This window comes from Jaculus jaculus, chromosome 4 (assembly GCF_020740685.1).
Source record: "Jaculus jaculus isolate mJacJac1 chromosome 4, mJacJac1.mat.Y.cur, whole genome shotgun sequence".
NCBI lineage: Eukaryota > Metazoa > Chordata > Mammalia > Rodentia > Dipodidae > Jaculus > Jaculus jaculus.
In genome coordinates, this window is record NC_059105.1 from 19,542,010 (window position 1) to 19,562,971 (window position 20,962).

At 48.3% G+C, this 20,962-nt stretch overlaps 1 protein-coding gene across 2 annotated transcripts in view; it reads right to left on the reverse strand.

The window, feature by feature from the left end:
* Positions 1-20,962, reverse strand: part of Ngef (neuronal guanine nucleotide exchange factor) — a 124,848-nt gene that overhangs the window by 44,334 nt on the left and 59,552 nt on the right. The window contains exon 1 of one of the 2 annotated variants that reach the window (XM_004662260.2): positions 280-398. The exons of the other annotated variant lie outside the window; for it this stretch is intronic. Coding sequence (XP_004662317.1) covers positions 280-386 — 107 coding nt within the window. The 5' untranslated portion in view covers positions 387-398. Of the gene's footprint in view, positions 1-279; positions 399-20,962 lie in introns of those variants that run through there. 2 annotated transcript variants of the gene reach the window in all.

Sequence of the window (20,962 nt, forward strand, 5' to 3'; positions counted from 1 at the left end):
GCAGCGATCCTGCCCGTCCCAGAGCCGCAGGGCGCGGAGAAGGGGGCGCAGGGCGAGGGGCGCGTGCCCCGGGGCGCTCGGAGACCCCCGGCCGGGGGCTGGGTGCATCACTTCGGGGGATGGCGCGCGGGGCCCGGAGGGTTCGTGGGGACGGCGGGAGCCCGCGAGGATAGGCCGCGGGGGGATCGCAGACCCTCGCCCAGGGGGAGGGGGTGACTGAGCAGCTAGCACGCGGGGGAGGTGGCGCCAGGGTCACACGGGCTGGCCACCGGTCCTCACCTGCCGGGCAGGTGTCCCGCCGCCGAGTCGCGCGTGTCGCTCTCCGAGGTGGAGCTGTCGTGGTCCACGGCGCAGGCGGCGCTGAAGGCTGCAGCCAGCAGCTCCATGGGGACCGGCGGCGGGGCGGGAGCCGGGGCCAGTGGGGGGCCGTGCTGGGGTCCGTGGGGGGCCCGGGGGCCCGGCCGGGGGCGACACGCGGGCTCCGGAGCGAGGTCGCAGCGCGCGCGGCTGGAGCCGGAGCCGCCGCCGCCGCCGTGGAGCGCTGCGGAGGATGCGCGCGCCCGGAGGCTCCCGCGGTTGCCACAGCAACGGGGGAGGCGGGACGGGTGCGCGCGGCGGGGGCGAGGCCCGCGGCGGCGGGGCGGGGGCGCCGGGGTTCGGCGTGCCCGGACCAGGGGGGGCGCTCCATCCCCGCGAGCATCGCACCAAGCCCCCCGCGGCGCCTTTCCGCTGGCGGGGGCGGAGCGGTTCTGGGCTGCGACCTCCGTGCAGGGGGCCGGGTGGTCACAGCTCCGCCCCGGGGTCCTGGGAGGCGCGATTAAGACGACCCTCTGCCCTGTCCCTCCAGCTGCGCCTAGCCCACTCCGTGCCCCTTCTGTAGTCCCATGACACACTCCGTGCCCCTTCCGCAGTCCCCAGCCCAGCCGCTGCTGGTGGATCCCTCCTCTGACCCCTCTGCGGGGCCGCAGAGGCCCCCTGCATGCCTGATCTTGACACCCATCATGGGGAGATTCCAGCGCGGAGACCTCTCCGAGGAGAGTGTGAGCTAGGGACCAGACCGTCCTAAGGACTGGCGACCCTGGCAGGCTCCAGATGGGCTTGGGGTTTAAGGAGAAGCGCGGATTTTCGCTGAAACCTCTGACCTCTGTCCCATGTCGTCCCGGCTTGGTACCTCTGACCCTTGGAATGTGCATCTACTTGTGGCTAGTTCAGTTTGCTCCAGGTTACGTGCAAGAGCGCAGTGCGCGGAGGGGGCCTCAAGCCCTGCGTTTCATGGAGCCGGCGCAGGCCCAGGCACTCAGGCTGGTACAGGGAGCCGTCATGCTGCCATCTCGGGTGTGGCTGGAAATCTCGAGGGACTCGTCAGGCAAGAGAGAGGAGGACGTTTCGGCACGTCTATGTTATTTTGCTGGGAAGGGATCTGCAGTGGTCAGGCTGGTCCCAACCTCTCGGCCACTACAGATAATGGTGCTGGAGGGGGCTGGCAGCCAGGGAATCCCGGAAGTTGCCTCTCACCAGACAGTTCTCACTAGGCAGTCCTCTCAAGGCCTCAGAGTGGTCATGAGACAATCGTCTGGTCCTTTCTGCTCCAGCACTGCTCCTGCCTCCTGGACTCTGTCTGGCCTCTGCCCTCCACCCAGCCGCCTTTCCCGCTGTGCTTTGGTCTGCTCTCGGCCATCTCCACTCTGACCATCCCTGGCTCTGCTCAGGCTGCCAAAACGAACTGCCAGAGATGAGGTGACTTTTGCCTGATGGGGATTTCTCTCTCATGGTCGGGAGGCTAGATGTCTGAGGGCAGGGGCAAGGCATGTTCTTGGGAGGCCTCTTTGGGTTTCATATAGCTGATTTAGCACTGTATCTTGGCAGAAAGGGAAGAGGGAGCCCTCCAGGGTCACCCCGAAAGAGGCTTAATCTCACCTATGAAAGATCTGCCCTCATGGGTAGAAACTTCCCATAGGCCTTGTCTCTTAATGCCATCACATTGGGTTAGCATTTCACCATATGAATTTGGGGGAATACACACATTTAGTTCATAGTATTATGCCACTGGCCCCCCTAAAAGAAAGTCATGTCTTCACATGCAAAATACATTGGGTCCATCGAAACAATCCACAAGTCTTAACGTGTCCCAGCACCAATTCTAAAGTCCAAATTCTCAACTCGTATGTTCTAAATCAGAGAGGTGGGCTGGGTAACTCAGGAGCAGAGCATTTGCTTGATACACACACAAAGCCCTGGGGAAAAAGTAAAACCAACATTAAATCAAGTATAGGTGAGACTCAAGGTCTGATTTATCTTAAGACAATACTGCTCTCTAGCTGTGAATCTCTGAAACCAAACAAGGTATGTCCTTCTAAAATACAGTGGTGGAGGATGGCTCAGCAGTTAGAGGTTCTTGCTTGCAAAGCCTGCAAGCCCAGGTTCACTTCCCCAGGACTCACATAAAACCAGATGCACAAAGTGGCATATGCATCTGGAGTTCATTTACAGAGGCAGATGGCTCTAATGTGTCCATACTCTCTCTTTCCCCTTTCTCTCTCTGTCACATAAATAATATCTAAGTAAAATAAAATGCAGGGTGGGACAGGCAAGGGTCCGTGTTCACATTCCAAAAGGGAAAACTAGGAATAAGAAAGGGATGACAGAGCTGGGTGTGGTGGCTCATGCCTTTAAGCACTCGGGAGGCAGAGAGAGGTAGGAGGATTACCATGAGTTTGAAGCCCCCCCTGAGACTGCATGGTGAATCAGGTCAGCCCGGGCTGGATGGCAGACACTAAGTAGGTAAGAAACCTAGTATGATGGTTCTCCACTGTCACATTGATGGGATTTAGCATCACCATGGAAACACACCTCTGGATGTGTTCATGAGGGCATTTCCAGAGAGGGTTCACTGAGGGATGAAGACGCACCTTAAATGTGGTGGCACCATCCATGGACTGGGGTCCAAGACTGAACAAAAAAGAGCAAGAACCCTGAGCACCAGCAATCGTTTCTCTCTTTTTCCCGACTTGGAACGCAGTGTGACCAGCTGCCTAGTGCTCCTGCCACTAAGTCTTTCCTGTCATGACAGACCGTACCTCTAACCATGAGCCTGACTCAATCTTTCCTCCCTTAAGTTTCTTTTGTCAGATATTTTTTCCACAGCAACAAGAACATTAACCAATAAACCCTGTCAGGCAAATCTCATGAGATCTTGAGGCTAGGGCAAAATCCTCTCTGGCTTGCTGTGTTGTCTTTCAGATTACAGTGGCTTGAACGAAATGCCCGCATAGCCTCCTGTGTTTGGAATATTTGGGTTCCAGTTGGTGGCAGTTTGGAAGGTGGTGCCTTGATGGAGGAGATGTGTTGCTGGGTGTGGGCTTTGGGGTGTTATAGCCCCCTTGCCAGAGCTTAGCTCACTCTTTTATTTTTATTTATTTAATTGAGAGTGACAGACAGAGAGAGAAGGGGAGAGATGGGTGGGGAGAGGGAGAGAATGGGTGCGCCAGGGTCTCCAGCCACTGCAAACGAACTCCAGATGCATGTACTACCTTGTGCAACTGCCTTACACGGGCCCTGGGAAATCAAGCCTCGAACCAGGGTCCTTAAGCTTCACAGACAAGCACTTAACCACTAAGCCATCTCTCCAGCCCCGCTTAGCTCGCTCTTGCTGCTACCTTCCAGCTGCTATGGCAAGATATGATGCCCAGCCTCTGCTCTGCCCTGCTCTCTTCACCACGATGAGCTTCCCCTTGGAATCTGCAAGCCTGAAACAAACCCTTTACTACCATAGGCTGCTTCTGGTCAGCTGCTTTGTCACAGCAATGAGAAGGTGACTGCAACACAGACCCCCTGGAGAGGTGGTCCCACTTTAGCCAACAAGGGGGCAAAGTGTCACCCTTACTGCTTGGTGGGGTCAGGCCACACTATGGCTCCTACATGTTCCTTACATATGCCCCGAAGGGTTCTCTGTGTGACCCATGCCACAGTGCTTTGTGAGGGTGAGTCCTTAGAGATGGAAGTGTAGGCAGCCCTGTCCCCAGTTGAGGCACTCTGCCCTGGCACCAACCAGAAGACTCTGGAGAGCCAGAGGCTAGTCTCCTTTCCCTCCATGTGCTAAGGGCTCACTCAGCTCCGGTTTCTGATAGCCAGAGCTCCTCGGAGCTTTCACTCTTTCTTTGGTATCCCAGCTGTTAGAAATCTCTGTGTTCCCCAAACTTTCTCTCTCTCTCTCTCTGTTCTCTTCCTCAGCTACGGGTCTGGTTTTAAACACTAACGCTGGAATTCCGCCACGCGAGGGAGAAGCTAGCTTTCTCACGCTGTCATGGGGTTGTCGCCAGCCATCCCACATACTTGCCAGGTCTCTGGGGCAGGGTGAGCCCCTCTTTCTCTTTTGAGGCTCAGGCCTGTTCATGCTTTTCTAGGTGCTGGGCTTCTCTAAGAGTTGTTCTTCTCCCATAGGAAGGACCCTCTCCCAGTGACAACCTTCAACTGGAAGGATGCCCCTACCAGATTCCTCCCCTTTATGAACACCAGTGGCCACCTGGCATGGTAATGCCCTGTGAACCAGGTATCCCCAGGACGAGAACTTGGTGGGCAATGAGGGAGACCATGAGCATGGCTTTACCCCTTAAACCTGTCGTGACTCTAAACAGAAACTGTCACCTTCACAGTCTGCTGCACCAAAGAGAAAAGATTCAACTTTTCTAAAAGGCCCAAAATACCAAAGTGAAATTACATACATTAACATGAATATAATAAAATCTTCCAGTTGCAAAATAAGCTAAAAATATCCTCCTAATTACAAAATCAGTTTAGAAAGTTACTGAGTTCTGAGGCATGTAACCTTAAGCTAAATTCCCCACATTCTATTTTCTATCATACTTAGTGCTTATTAGGCAGGCTATTATTAAAATCTCCACCTCACTGACAGTTCATTCTGAATCATTCACAAATAAAGTTTTGAGAAATATTTCAAATACTTGGCCTGCACATAGTAGGTGCTCCAGAAATATTCATGAATAAATTAACAATATGTTTTTAAAAGTAGTATTTAGGGGTGCTAGAGAGATGGCTTGGGTTCGGTTCCCCAGTACCTATGTAAACTAGATACACAAAGTGGCACATGTGTCTGGAACTCATTTACAGTGGCAACAGGCCCTGGGGCATCCATCCTTACTCTCTTTCTCTGTCTCTCAAATAAACATGTGTGTGTGTGTGTATATATATATATTTTAGGTTAGGTATTATTTCAAGGTTATTTTTCTTTGGGTAATATGTACTGGTTTTTTATTTATGTAGTAACCTCAGCCTTCACGAGTCCCTGTTTATATGGACAAACATCTTTATAAATTTTGTTGTTACTTTTTATTTATTTATTTGAGAGCGACAGAGAGAGAAAGAGGCAGAGAGAGAGAGAGAGGGAGAGAGAGAGAGAATGGGCACACCAGGGCCTCCAGCCACTGCAAACGAACGTGCGCCCCCTTGTGCATCTGGCTAACGTGGGTCCTGGGGAATCAAAGCTCAAACCCGGGTCCTTAGGCTTCACAGGCATGCGCCTTAACCACTAAGCCATATCTCCAGCCCCGGAACAAACATTTTTCTGATCCTGAGAGAGAATTTCTGGAAGAAGCAGGAAGCTCAGAGATGATGGGGTCCACCCTTTTCATTGTACAGAAATAGAACGGAACATTGAATGCCAAGCCCAAGGTTTCGTAGCTGGCTAGTGGCATATTTGGAAGCATATCATCATAGTAAGTGAAGATGACTTTGGGAGGAAAAGGAGCTGTAAGTTCCTGCAAGGGGGTCAGAGTGGTACAGCACACTCTACCATTGACCTGCACCTCCAACAGTAGGAGTGTGATATTTTCACTTATTCTATTTTCAGGATTGTGTAGTAAGCTACCAGACTACTCTTATAGGAAAATGCCCTTAAATTTTTATTTATTTATTTATTTGAGAGAAACAGACAGAGAGAGAAAGAGGCACACACAGAGAGAGAATGGGTGTGCCAGGGCCTCCAGCCACTGCAAACGAGCTCCAGATACACACACCACCTTGTGCATCTGGCTTACGTGGATCCTGGGGAATGGAGTTTTGAACCCAGGTTCTTAGGCTTCAGAGGCAAGCGCTTAACTGCTAAGCTATCTCTCCAGCCCTGAAAATGTCATTTTTATTTTTAAAATTATATATTTATGAGAGAGATAGGAGAGAGAATGGGTACACTGGGGCCACTGAAAAAGAACTCCAGACGCTTGTGTCACTTTGTGCACCTGGCATACATGGGTCCTGGGGAATTGAATCTGGATCCTCTGGCTTTGCAGGCAAGTACCTTAACCTCTAAGCCATCTCTCTAGATCAAAAATGCCTTTTTTTTTTTTTAAATGAGAAGATATTTCTTAAATACATACTGTAAACTTCTCAAATAGATTTTAATTATCTGTATCCTTAATGGTTTATTTTTGTTGCTGTCAAAAGACTTATCTACTGGCTTCAAAAATCAACAAATTCATTTCACCCAGACAGCTGCTGCCTCAAGAGTCCTTCAGAGCTTCAGCATCTGGGGAGCAAAGGAAGGGGCAGAATGCCTGTTCTGGAGGAGACACAGAGAATGCCACTTGATGGATAGAAAGATGCCACCCCACAGAACTTTCCAGCAGTCTCCCTTGTCTTATTTGCCTGTGATCTGGAAGTGCAAGATCTTCTCTTACTTCTCATCATGCAGATAATTTGTAAACGTGGGTCTGTGGAATGTCATGAAAACAGAGCTAGTCTACTTTGGTCTCGAGAGTTCATCTTCTCCTAAGAGAGGTCTGGTTTTTCCCTGGAGCTCCTTGCAGTGAACTCTGAGCTGTTGGCTAAGGGGTGTGTTTGCTTAACCTGGGGGTCTCAGGCCACATCAGATAAAGAAGGGGTGTTGGGCATCACCCAGTATAGGTTCAACCTCTAGAGGGCCAGAGACCAAGGTTGGCTGCCTGAGCAGCTCTCAAGTTCATGTTCCCCCTTTGCCCCCCAGAAAACTGGACAGGGAGGGTCAGGTGAGCTTCTCTGGCTGGCAGTACTTAATGCCGGTTGCCACTTACTGCCTCAGAAAGTGAGCGCTGTTCTGGAGCCCATGGAGACAAGCTAGGGGCGGCTGGGTGTAGAACCCTCCTGGGCTCTGCCCAGTGTCTCTTCCTTGACTGATTTTAAACATGCCTTCTCACCACAGCCACCATAATGAGAGAGTAACAGATGTCACTGGGTTCGGTGAGTGCATCTAGCCAAGTGTGGACTTGCATCTGCCTGGACTTTGCCGTTGATGTCAGAAGTGAGGCAGCTAGTCTCTATGAGACCCCCTAACTCTGCTCTTCTCTCCTTCCTCCCCTCTGTCCCAAACACTGTTGCCAGGTTAAGTGTTCCTCCAAGTCTCCCCTGTCCCATACATTCGTCATCCTCAGTGACTCCCCAGTGCCTTGCTGGTAATTTATAGCTTGATAGTGTCAATGCCCACCCAGCCTGATGAAAGTGGAGGCCACTTCTGAGAGTCCATAGTTAGGCTCTTGTTTTTTGTTTTGTTTTGTTTTTAAGAGAGAAGATAGAGAGAATGGGCATACCAGGGTCTCTAGCCAGTTGCAAACAAACTTCAGATACACGCGCCACTTTGTGCATCTGGCTTTACATGGGTACTGGGGAATTGAACTCAGATCGTTAGGGATTGCAGGCAAGTGCCTTAACTGCTGAATCATTTCTCCAGCCCCCTCAGGCTGTATTTTTAAAAATTAATTTATTTATTTGCAAGCAGAGAGAGATAGAAGAGAGACAGAGAGAGAATGGGCATGCCATGGCCTCCAGCCATTGCAAAAGAATTCCAGACACAGGCGCCACCTTGTGCATCTGACTTTGGGCGGGTCTTGGGGAATCCAAGCGGAGTCGTTAGGCTTTGCAAGCACTTAACTCTGTTAGCATTACCCTGTTGTCCCTGTGCTTCTTGGGGACTGTGGTGAGCTATGAACATGTCATTTACCTCTGCAGCCCCAGCCTGCGGCCCACTGGGAGGCGTGGAGAGGGATGAGTCAGCAACACAGGGAGAGCAGTCAGCTGTGGGCTACAGCAGCCAGGCCCCACGCTCTCTTCTTCTAGGGTGTAGCATTAGAGGCCCTGCGCATTGCATCCTGGCCTTCTTTGTCCAAGGTCCTCTTCAGCTGAAGTGAGCAGGGGGTGACTTCTGGGAGTGGTGATCTGCTGTGATGAGCCTCAGGCCCATTCTAACTGGACTTGGTGCTTTGGTGAAGTGAGGAAGGACTTGTTTTGTATTTGTCCTTCTTTGGCTTGGTTGCTATGGTGGAAGGTTGTGCTTCTGGCTAAATAGGGAAAAGGCCTCGGGGTTGAGGATACTCAAACAACCCTTTGTGTGGCTTGGGGAGGTCTGCAAGCACTGTGACCATTTGCTGAAGATTGCACACTGCCGTGGTGAGTTCATTTTCTGAACCAGGGGGAAGTGGCCAAGAATTCTGCCTCACTTTCAAGCATGGGAGGCAGTGGGAAGGATGTTGCTTGGCTGGCAAAATGCTGGATCCTCCACAGCATTCTGATGGCACATGTGTCTTTCTTGTCCTTACATGGCTTGGACCAATGGTGTCCCTAGCTTCCATTGTGAGAAGCAGTCTTGAAGAAGATGTTAACAAGGAAGGGCTGGAAATATGTTTTTTTTTTCTGGAATATTCCTAATCAATAAGCCCAGAGTTTGCCTGTGGGTGACGTCATGGGCTTTTGGTTTATTTTATTCATTCAAGAGAGAGGGAGAGAGAGAGAGAGAGAGGGGATGGGTGCACTCCAGGGCCTCCAGCCACTGCAAACAAACTCCACAGGCATGTGGCTCCTTGTGCATCCACGTCATGGGCTTTTGCTCAAAGGGTCAAGGAATGGGTTAGAACTGTAATGTCCAAGATGAGTTGAGGATGAGATTTAGACCTTGCCTATGTGCATGTAATAATGAATACTCTAGTTTAAGACTGTGAGTTGAATCATTACTTCCTTCCATTTTCAGCGTCTCATAGCTGCTGGGCACAAACACCTGACCAGAAGCAACACAAGGAAGAAAAGGATTTTTTTTTCTTTTTCTTTTTTTAAAATATTTTATTTATTCATTTGAGAGTGACAGAGACAGAGAGAAAGCTAGATAGAGGGAGAGAGAGAGAGAGAATGGGCGCGCCAGGGCTTCCAGCCACTGCAAACGAACTCCAGACGCGTGTGCCCCCTTGTGCATCTGGCTAACGTGGGACCTGGGGAACCGAGCCTCGAACCGGGTCCTTAGGCTTCACAGGCGAGCGCTTAACCGCTAAGCCATCTCTCCAGCCCAAGAAAAGGATTTTTTATCAAGTAATGTTTCAAGTCCACAAAATCCGTATAATAATATAATTTGGATGGGAAAGGCATGACAGGCAAGTTTGTAACGTTTGAGCCAGAGGCAGGAAGGAACAGAAGAAAAAGGAGGTGGGGCTGTAAATCCTAAAGGACCGCCCCTAGTGACCCCCTGCCTCCAGCAAGTGTCCACTTGCTAAAGGTCCCACCTTCCCAAACAGCCGGGAATCAAACGTTCAAACATATGACCCCATAGGGGACATTTTACATTCAAACTACGGCAGACTGACTGATTAGAAATCATCCAGTAAACTACGTGGTTAGACCTAATTCAGTCCTACATTGCTGAGAACACTTTGTAAGCTATAATTCTCCACACCATAGCAAGCGGCATTACTGTTGTCATTAATGGGAAACACGTTCAAGATTGTAAAAAAGACTAACTTTTCTTAACCATTCCCCAAACACAGCAGACGTCTTCAAGGTATGAAACGAGAATAACAAATTATTCCTTAAAGATTACAAAGTGGATTTTCTCATTTTCTATCGAGATAACCACTTGCCCTTAACATCCTATGGAAAGACTGTTCTTTGTTAAGTTACCGGCGCTGCCTGCTCAAGGACTGTAGAAGGATCAGTGTTGGGGGGACGGTGGTTGCTGGGGAGATGGCTCCGTGACTCAAAGCACTTGTTGTCCCAGCCTGACAGCCAGAGTTCGCATCTCCAGACCCCACATAAAGCCAGACAACAGGAGTCCCTGTGGAACCAGCTAGGCTGGCCTTTCACCTGGCATGCAACAAGAGACTGTCTCCAACACAGTGGAAGGTGAGGATTGAGACCCCAAGTTGTCCTCTGACCTTCACATGTGCCGTAGCACACCTGTGACATTGATGTTTTTGATGAAGACGAGTCACATTAGAGATAGGGCAGTATGCAACTAAAATGCCACATTCCAGATCTTTGCCTGACCCTCCTTAGATTAACAAAATCATTTTCTTCCCTGGAATTCTAGGCTTTTGGCTGTTATTAGTACTCTTTTTTTATTTTTTATTTGCACATTTATTGATGGACATTTTAGTGTTTAATATTTTGGGTTCCTTACATAATTCCTGCCAGATGTATGGTTGGTAAAGTTTCTCCCCTTTTGTAACAATCTATCTCTCTCTCAAAGATGCTACTTTTTAAAATTAATTAATTTTTTATTAACAACTTCCATAATTGTAAACAACATCCCATGGCAATCCTCTCCCTCCTCCCACTTTCCCCTTTGAAACTCTACTCTCCATCATATCCCCTCCCCCTCTCAATCAGTCTCTCTTTTATTTTGAAGTCATAATCTTTTATCTCCTATTATGATGGTCTTGTGTAGGTAGTGTCAGGCCCTATAGGGTCATGGATATACAGAGAGAAAGAATGGGTGTGCCAAGGTTTCCAGCCACTGCAAACCAACTCCAGATGCATGCATTTGTGTATCTGGCTTAGGTGTGTCCTAGGGAATTGAACCTGAGTCTTTTGGCTTTGTAGGCAAGTACCCTAACCATTATGCTATCCCTCCAGCCCTGTAGCAGTCTCTTTAGTGATTGTTTCTTTTGCTATACAGAAGCTTTTTAATTTCATGCAATCTCATTTGTCAGTTCTTAAGATTATTTCCTCCATTACTAGAATTCTTTGGTACTATTTTTTTTAAGAAAAATTTATTTAGTTATTTATTTGCACAGAGAGAGAGAGACAAAGAGAAGGTGGGGGGGATTGAACTCTGGTTGCTAGGCCTTATAGACAAGTACCTTAACTGCTGAGCCATCTCTCAGCCCTGGTATTCTTATTTGGAAGTCTGGTAAGGGAATTGGTCACAGCAGCATAGGAGTTAGCAAGAAATACACAGAAGTAGGGCTGGAGAGATAGGTTAACAGTTAAGGTAGTTGCCTGCGAAGCCTAAGGACCCAGGTTCAATTCCACAGAACCCAGGTAAGTCATATACAGCAAGTGTTGCATGCATCTGGAGTTTGTTTGCCATGGCTAGAGGTCTCTGGTGTGCCCATTCTCTCTCAAATAAAAAAAAATAATAAAAAACATAGAAATTGATATATAAACAGGAAATACGCAAATGAGAAGCATGGCATTTCAAACATGTATTAGAAACAAACTCCGCAATCAGAGAGTTTTAAAATGCCCAGCCACTGGTCACCAATGTGTAGAATCTGTCATGTGCCTCCAAGGGTAGGAGTGTGAATAGATCCAACCTTCTGGAAGGCAGCCTGATCTCATGTACTATAATCCTTTGTCGTAGTTACCTTGAGTTGCTAGACAAGCACTGGACCAAAAGCATCTGGGGGAAGGAAAGTTGCTTATTTTGTCTGATGGACTTGGGGGGAAGCTCCATGATGGCAGGGGAAAGGTGTGACATGAGCAGAGGATGGACATCACTTCTGCCACAGTAGGTGGGACACTGCAGCAGGAGAATAAGCCACTGGCAAACTGGGGTCTAATAAACTTCAAGGTCCATCCCCAGTGACACACCTCCTCCAGCAAGGCTCCACCTCCCAGATTGCCATCAGCTAGGAACCAAGCATTCTGAACTCATGAGTTTATGGGGGACGCCTGATTCAAACCGTCACATCCGTGAATGCACTGCAGAGGGGAGATTCTGCTTCTAGAGCTGTATCTTAGTGAACCGGCTTGTCTGCAAAGATAGCATAGTGGCCAGTGGTATGTCTATGGCATAGTAACTTGGCGCCATGGGTACCCTGTTACTGTGTTTAAACACGACACCTCTGTCCTATGGAGTACTTGCCCATAGGATAAAATGACTTTAGAAGTATACTTCATAACCTGAGAAGATGCCCATATGTTTAAGATAAAAAAGCAGATTCCCAGACTGAATGGTAGTGTAGCTTTCTGTTTGTTAGTTTGTGCCACTCTGTAACCCAGGCTGACTTTGCACTTCGAGCAATCCTCCTGCCTTGGTTGTCCAAGTGCTGGGCTTACAAGCATAAGCAACCCCAGCAGCTTAATTTTGTTTATAAGTAGACTTTCATGCATGGGATTTAAAATATGCACATATACTTTTAAGGGGACTGATAGAATGATTACCAAAATTATTATATAGCTGGTTGACTAGATTCTGAAGGAAATTTCCTCTTTTCACTGATGTGCTTGAATTTTTCTACAGTAAATGCGCCACTTACATAATATGAGGAAAAAGTTACTTTGAAAACAACATCAATCCTTCAGTGTGTATAAATTTAGAGCAGGAATTGAAAGTGTTCCGGTAACTGTGGGAGAGCCTGATGAACTTGGGGAGTGGAAAGGGCTGTTTTGCATTCTCTCAATTTACCTGAGGAAAAAAAAATTATTTCAATTTGTTACATCCACCAACCTCTGAAAAAAAAACCCAACTCCAATTCCCAGAGAATTATGGTTCCAAATTTTGCAACAAGTTTTTCCTGGCATCATTATAAACATTAAGGCACTTACCCAATAGCCTAATCTGCCCGGTAAGAGAATAGTCCTTTTGTTTTTTTTCCCCAGAAATTTCCCTTTGTCTTCCAAAAATCCACATGTAAGAGTCCTAATCAGAAAGCCTCTTCCGTTTCAGCTGAAGCCATAGCCCCCGGAGACTACACATTACCTGGTCAAAGACGGGTCTTCCCCGCTCCTCTGCTCAGCTCCACGCCACCAGCGCTACAGACACCTCCCCCTCCAGGCCAGCCACAGAGCCTCTCTCAAGATGACCATGTAGGGCTGGGGAGATCTCTCAGTGGTTAGGGCCATTTGGCCCCAGGGTTCAGTTCCCCAGTATCCACGTAAAGCCAGTTGTACCAAGCAGCTGTTCATTTGCAGCAGCAAGAGGCCCTGCCATGCCTTCTCAATCTCTGTTTCTCTCAAATAAATTAAAACATAATAAAAAGACTGACTTGCTTAGGAAGTTAATTTGCTGGCCTATGGGACTGGGACAGGCTGGCTGTTACTGCTGCCCCTCCCGTGCTGAGCGCGGTGCCTGGTGTACCCCTGAAGCTCTGTGTGAGTGAAACACTCCCCGCCGCGGCCCTCAGCAAAGCACAGCCGCAGAAGCTTGGTACAAATCGTTTTCCTTTTGGCTGTTTAGGTCTCTTCTTCCTGCTCCCTTGAAAGGCCTTAGCATCCTTATCAGCTCCCACACCGCTGTTTTCCAGGGAGACAGTCCCTTTACCTACCACGGAGCAGCCCCGGCTGCTTTTCTGCCTTCCGACTTTGTCCCTCCCCTGCACTGATCAATGTCTGCTGCTTCCTCTAGTGTCCAAGTGGTGCCTCATTTTTTCCATGCAGCGAAGGTTGTGTGTTCAGTTATTCCTAATTCTAAAAGGTTGCTCAGCCCTTGGAGTGGATTTTATTTGTCACAGCCGGACCTCCTGGTCTCTTTCTCTGCTTAGCTCAGGGTAAAAAGTTAGTCCTTCATAAGTCACTCTTTCCTTCCTTATTATTTATTTATTTATTGGTTTTTCAAGGTAGGGTCTCACTCTATCCCAGGCTGACCTGGAATTCACTATGTAGTCTCGGGGTGGCCTTGAACTCACGGCGATCCTCCTACCTCTGCCTCCTGAATACTGGGGTTAAAGACATGTGCCACCACGCCCGGCTCCTTCCTTATTTTGGGGGAGGGAGAGGGGATGGTCCCAGAGGAAGGTGTATGGCTTGAGATTTCTCAGTGGTCAGGCTATTATGTAAAACTGATGTCAGCTCTAACCTGTCACCAGCTGAGTGTTTCCCATAAGAAGTGATGGATTAGTACCAGGAGAAGGGTGAGTCTGCTCTACAGACATGAGTCAGCAACAGGACAGCAGAGAACGGAAAATCCTTCCCCTTGGAGGATGCTCCTTCCCAAGCCAAACCCTCAGATCCAGCACTGAACACAGGGGTTCCCCATCCATCTTAAAGATGGTGAACTCTAAATTTTCTGCATCAAAATCCATTGTGATTATCAACCTAAAAGCCAGGGCAGTGAGGGCCGGCTACCTTACTGTTGAGAGAACAAAATCACCCAGCTCCTCATGGAAGTGCACGGAACAAAAGCGTCTATGAGCCTTTACAACCCTTGATCCCAGCAGTTCCATGTCTGGAGTGTTCCCTGAAGACACACTGGGAACAAGAAACGGGACACAGTGTAACTCCCTGTGACATTATTGTTCAGAGCCTTATGTTGAAAATAAGCCAGGTACCCATGTAAGGATACTGGTTGGATAAACAATGATGGAGTTTTATACAACCTCATAATATGTGGCTCAGAAATAGGCATGAGACCAACATCATGAAACTGAACTATTTCCAGTGTTAGGAGGAAGAAGAGGTGTGTGTGGTATGCTGCCGTGGTGAACTAAGGAAGGGATGTTAACTCTTAGACACATGGATCCTTATTCCCCCCACCCAAAAAAAAGAACCACAAGACTAAAGTGGAGCTAATAATTTTAATGGCTACTTCCAGAGTAGGGGTAGATACCAAGACTTCCCTGAGTGGAACTTTCTTTCCTCATAGTTTTGTCTTATAAACTGTGCAGGTATTTTACCATAATGAAAAGAAATATAAGGGCTGGAGAGATGGCTTAGTGGCTAAGCGCTTGCCTGTGAAGCCTAAGGACCATGGTTCGAGGCTCGATTCCCCAGGACCCATGTTAGCCAGATGTACAAGGGGGCGTACATGTCTGGAGTTTGTTTGCAATGAATAAATAAATAAATAAATAAAAAACGAATGAAACAAACAAGACAAGGGAAGGAACGCTGTGCGCTGGATGGGAACACTGCCCTATTTGCCTGGCTCTGTTCCCCACAGGTCCCAGACGCAGTGACAAGCCAGTAATGACAAGCATAGCTAGGACCCATATCTTGGCTCCCAAGTGCTTTTCAGTAGGAAAGGGATCCATTTACTATGAAGTGACTCTTCCTTTTTCTTTTCTTTCCTTTCTTTCTTTCTTTCTTTTTTTTTTTTTTCAAGGCAGTGTCTCACTCCAGCCTAGGCTGATCTGGAACTCTGTCTGAAATCCGAGGCTGGCCTGCCAGCTTCCTGGCCAAGCTGGGGAGCTAGGGTCAACAGGACCGGTTGCAACGTGAACCCTGCAAAGCGGGGCTTTATTGCCCTTTGTAGTCACTGCTAAGTCTCCAGAGCCGGGACAGAGCCAAGATCACAGTGGGTGCTCAAATGCAGCTCAGTGACAAGCATCCCCATCTGGTGTCTTTTTAAAAAATATATTTATTTAGGAGAAAAAGAGGGAGAGAAAGAGATTGAGAATGGGAGAGTGAGAAAGAGAATGGATGCATCAGGGCCTCCTGCCGATGTATATGCACTCCAGACAGACGTGCCACTTTGTGTATCGGGCTTTCCATGGGTATTGGGGTATCCAGGGTAGGCCATCAAGGCTTTGCAAGCAAATGCCTTTAATCTCTGAGCCATCTCCACAGCCCTCCCTATCTTGTTTCTGAGCATTTCAGTAGCATGGACTCTTAACCAAAGATGGGATGAGATTTGTTTATTATCTTCTTTTTTAGCTTTTCTCCTTGCTGTCAAAGGTCCCACTCCGTGTCTCTTCTGCACTCTTCATAGACTCAGACTCAAAGTGAAGCTGGCTTTTACATTGTTTCATATCCTTCTTTATGAATGATCTTTCCATGTCTTCTGCTGGTTGCAATTTTGGGATGTTTGTGTTTTTCTAATTGGTTTATAAACACAGTATGCTATACTCTTTCTATGAATATATTACATATCTTTTTTAACATGAACCACTTCCCCGGGAAAGAAACTAACTTCTAACGACATGTTTCTCAAAGAGGGGCCAGACATACTGAAGTATGCTTTTTTTTTTTTTTAAGAATATTTTATTTCTTTATTTATGTGTGTGTGTGAGAGAGAGAGAGAGAGAGAGAGAGAGAGAGAGAGAGAGAGGAAGAGGCAGAGAGAAAGAGAGAATGGGCACACCTGGACCTCCAGCCATTGCAAATGAACTCCAGACACATGTACCCCTATGCATCTGGCTTACTAAGGTCCTGGGGAATTGAACTGGGGTTCTTAGGCTTTGCAGGCAAACAACTCAACCACTAAGCCATTTCCCCAGCTCTGAAGCACACTTTTAATCACAGCACTTGGGAGACCGAGGCAGGAGCACCATAAGCTTGAAGGCAGCTTGGGTGACATAGTCGTCCCTATCTCAGAACAAACCAAACCACACAAAAGAAAAAGCAGCAGTGATTGATGCTGGGTACCGGGCATGGGTGGAGCCAGCTCTGCAACACCCAGCAGCCTCACTCAGCCTGGAGACCGGGTAGGCAGAGAGCAACCTCACAGGTCTTTCTGTCCAGCCTTTGCTTCCTTACTGGCAAGACAATGGAGTTCCGGTTTTCCAGAACAGACAACCAAGAAAGCAAGAACTCAAGTGAACCCCCTCCCCACCCCTTCACAGGTCCAGTTGGAGAGGGCGGGGCAGGGAGAGAGTCTGAAGTCTTGAGTGGTTGCTATGACCGCGGTCCACTGCCAGGAGCTCATGTCACGGTTTGCCTGTCCCCCAACCCCTGCCAGAGACAATGTAATTTGAAACTGTCACCATCAAGACCAGACCCCTCCTATCTGTCAGTTCAGCTTCTTTCTCATTAATGTGCGATTGACATCACAGGCGTATCATTGACTTTCACATTACTGGGACCAAGTACCAGACCGGAAGCAGCTTTAGAAGGAAAAGGGGCTGGTTGTGGTTTACAGTTCTGGGGGAAGGATCCTTCATGGCAGCAGCTGGAAGATACATCGTACTGTCACATTAGCAGGGAGGAAGGAAGAGGGAGAGGGAGAGAGAGAGAGAGAGAGAGAGAGAGAGGGAGGGAGAGAGAGAACGAGAGAGAAAGAGGGCAGGGCTAGACTATAAAAGTTCAAGGCTTTAAGTGTTGGTCAATAAATGACGGTTAGAAACATGGTACATAAGCCACAGTGCCCAGCTGTTAAGAATGAGGTTCTGGGGCTGGAGAGATGGCTTAGCGGTTAAGCGCTTGCCTGTGAAGCCTAAGGACCCTGGTTCGAGGCTCGGTTCCCCAGATCCCACGTTAGCCAGATGCACAAGGGGGCGCACGCGTCTGGAGTTCGTTTGCAGAGGCTGGAAGCCCTGGCGTGCCCATTTTCTCTCTCTCCCTCTATCTGTCTCTCTCTCTGTGTCTGTCGCTCTCAAATAAATAAATAAAAAATTTAAAAAAAAAAGAATGAGGTTCTGTCAGTTTCATGAACATAGACTCAGAAGTTTTCATATATGGGAACAAAAGATGATCTCGAAGTAAAAGCACTAAAGGGGGCAGAAGGGAAGTAGGGAGAAGTTTCCGGGGTGGCAGGCATGATCAATGCACAATATATTCCTGAACTGAAATTCACTGAATCTATTTGTATAATTGTTACAATAAATTACAAAAGTGAAGAAATTAAAAAAAAAAGAAAGAAAATCTGAAGGCTTGTCCCCAGTGCCACTTGTCCTTGAACTGGGCTCCACTTCCTAAAGGTTCCATAACCTTCCTGACCAGCACCACCGACTGGGATTGAAGATTCAAGCACATGAGTCTATGGGGGAATTTCACACTCAAACCACCAGAATAGACTTCAGAAAAACATGAAAGTACAAATGCCTGATGAATCTGTAGTCACTGCCAAGTGTTTAAGACCTCGGTCATTACTTATGGAGTGATCGTTGCGCCATCCTGCAGAAGGTCAGGCCTAGTCCTCCTGGGTGGCCGCTGTTGACATCAAAGGCCCAAAGCAGCAGGTCCCCAGAGACTGGTTGTTTTATCCTGGCATGTTCTGAAAAGACCATATTCTTTGCTGGCACATCATCTCATCTCTACATTCTTTAAAGAATTTGTTTTTTGAAAAATGACTGGGTAAATTACATCGTTTTTGAATTTGTAAGCTTATATCGTCTTTGCTGAAAAATTATCTTCGTTACTTTTGGGAATAAAAGCATGTCTTTTTAAAAAATATTTTACTTTATTTCATTTTTCAAATTAATTATTTGACAGAGAGAAAGAGAGTGAGAGGGAAAGAGAATAGGGATGCCAGGGTCTCCACCCATTGCAAATGAACTCCAGATGCATGTACCACTCTGTGCATCTAGCTTATGTGGGTCCTGGGGAATCGAACCTGAGTCCTTTGGTTTTGCAGGCAAGCACCTTTACTGTTAAGCCATTCCTTCAGACCTGAAAGCATGTCTTTAAGAATCTTGTAGGGGGCTGGAGAGATTTCCCAGTAGTTAAGGCATTTGCCTGAAAAGGCAAAGGACCCAGGTTGGATTCCCTAGCACCCATGTAAGCCAGATACACAAGTTGGCACATGCGTCTGGAGTTCCTTTGCAATAGCTGGAGGTCCTGGCATGCCCATTCTCTCTCCCTCTTTCTCTCTTTATTTGCCTCTTTCTTTCTCTCTCAAATAAAAATAAATTAAGAACCTGGTAGTTGGGTTGGGTATGGTGGCGCACGCCTTTAATCCCAGCACTTGGGAGGAAGAAGTAGGAGATTGCTGTGAGTTCAAGGCCAGCCTGAGACTACATGGTGAATTCTAGATCAGTCTAACTAGAGTGAGACCCTACCTCAAAAAACAAAACAAAAACCAAACAACCTGATAGCTTTCTTGCTTGAAGGTGGTAAATTTCAACAAAGGTGTCTGGAGTCAGGTGTCCATGAGGTCTGAGCATGAGTGATTCAGTAAGGCACAGCTCCAGGAGAAGCCAGTGAGAGGGTAAAAGCAGGACAGGGTGAGGGAGAAGTCAGTGAGCCTGCCACCTTGAGGTCCCAGCTCCAGCTGCTCCCCCAGGGAACAGATCCCTTACAGTCTGTCCCCGCCTGCTTCAAGGAAGCTAGGATTTAGGGCTATGGAAAGCTAGTCACTGCCTGAGGGCTAAGAGGAACTGGAGAGGGAGGTGACATAGTTAATGTCCAGGAATCCCAGGCATGGGGACCAGGAGAAAGCCAGGCTCAGAGTGATAAAGTACCATCTTTCTTGCCTGGAATTGGCTTTGAACACCCGGAATCACCTCTATTCCTAGCTTCTGAAACATAATCCCACCAGGTGTGCTGGTGCACCCCTTTAGTTCCAGCGCTCAGGAGGCAGAGGTTAGGAGAAATGCCATGAGTTAGAGGTCACCCTGAGACTACAGAGTGAACTCCAGGTCAGCCTGGGTTAGAGTGAAACCCTACCGCGAAAAAAACTAGCTAACTAAATAAATGGATAAATAAAATAAAGTAAAGTATACTTCCAGTGTATCTGTTATCTTTTGCTGTGTAACAAACAGAACCAAAGACAGCAGCCTATAGTAACACTTGTTCTCTCTCAGCTTCTGTGGGACATGAAGCCTGTGGTTCTGAATCTTTTCTGAACTGTGGGCAAGCTGCTGGCCAGGTCCATGGGCTCCATTTCCAAGCTCATGTGGGCAGGAAGCCTTCAGCCACCTCAATGCTTCCTCACCACCAGGCAGGCTGCACAGGTCGTGTGCATGCCATGGGAGTTCACGGAAGCTGCCTCTGCAGGGCAAAGAGGCTGTACAGGGTCGATACCGGTCAGATCTAGCCGTGATTGGCTAGCACTCAGCCCCGTTCACGCTCTTTGGCGGCTGCTCTAGGTATGAACACTAGGCTGGGAGTGGCAACCTGAGGTGGGCTTCTAAACAGATTTATTTTTTAAACTAGAAACATTATGAAGGCAACTAGTGCCATGGTCCCATTTCATAGTGGCCCCCATAGGAACAGCTGTCCTTTAGTCCTGTGTGTGGCCGGGGGAGCTATGAGCTGCCCTGAGATGTACTTCCTGACCCCCTTCCTTCCTTCCTTCCTTCCTTCCTTCCTTCCTTCCTTCCTTCCTTCCTTCCTTCCTTCCTTTTTGTTTTTTGAGGTAGGGTTTCCCTTTATCCCAGGCTGACTTGGAATTCACTATGTAGTCTCAGGGTGGCCTTGAACTCACAGCGATCCTCCTACCTCTGCCTCCCTAGTGCTGGGATTAGAGGAGTGAACCACCATTCCCAGCATCTGGCCCTTTCTACACACAACAGATAACCTTGCAAAGGAGCCACTTGCTACTAGATGATCTGTCTTGAGGCCAGGCTTCTTGGTGTATATGTGGTCTGCTTACAACCTGGGAAGACCCACATCCTGGCATCATCATTAAACTGAGCCAAAACAGAGCATACTATTGTGCTATACCACAGAGCATAAATCTTAATTTGGAAGTTTGACAGCCATATGATGAGCAGAATCAGGACTCAGGGCCAAGAGTGCCAATTACCCAGGTCAGAGAGAGCAAAGGAAGAGGGAGGGAGGGGGTCCAGCTCCCTCTCAGGGCTCAGTGTGTGACTGCACCAGGGTGCCGAGGGCCACATCCCTTGCTCTTTTCTGTCTCTGTTGCACGTGCCCCCCCCCCCACTCCCCACACACAGTGACAATCCCAGGACAGTATCCAGGGGCGAGACAGCAGCTCTCCCATGCTTCTCGGGCTGCAGGGAGAGGGCTCTGGTCTGCATTGCTACAGTCAGCAGCAGAGCAGGGAACCTGGAAGTGGCCAAGTTCTGCAGCACGTCATGACCCGAAAGTGCAGTTTGGTGGAAACACTTCTGCCAGAGCTGGGGGAAAAGCAGAGGGAGAGGGCAACTGATCAGGCCCC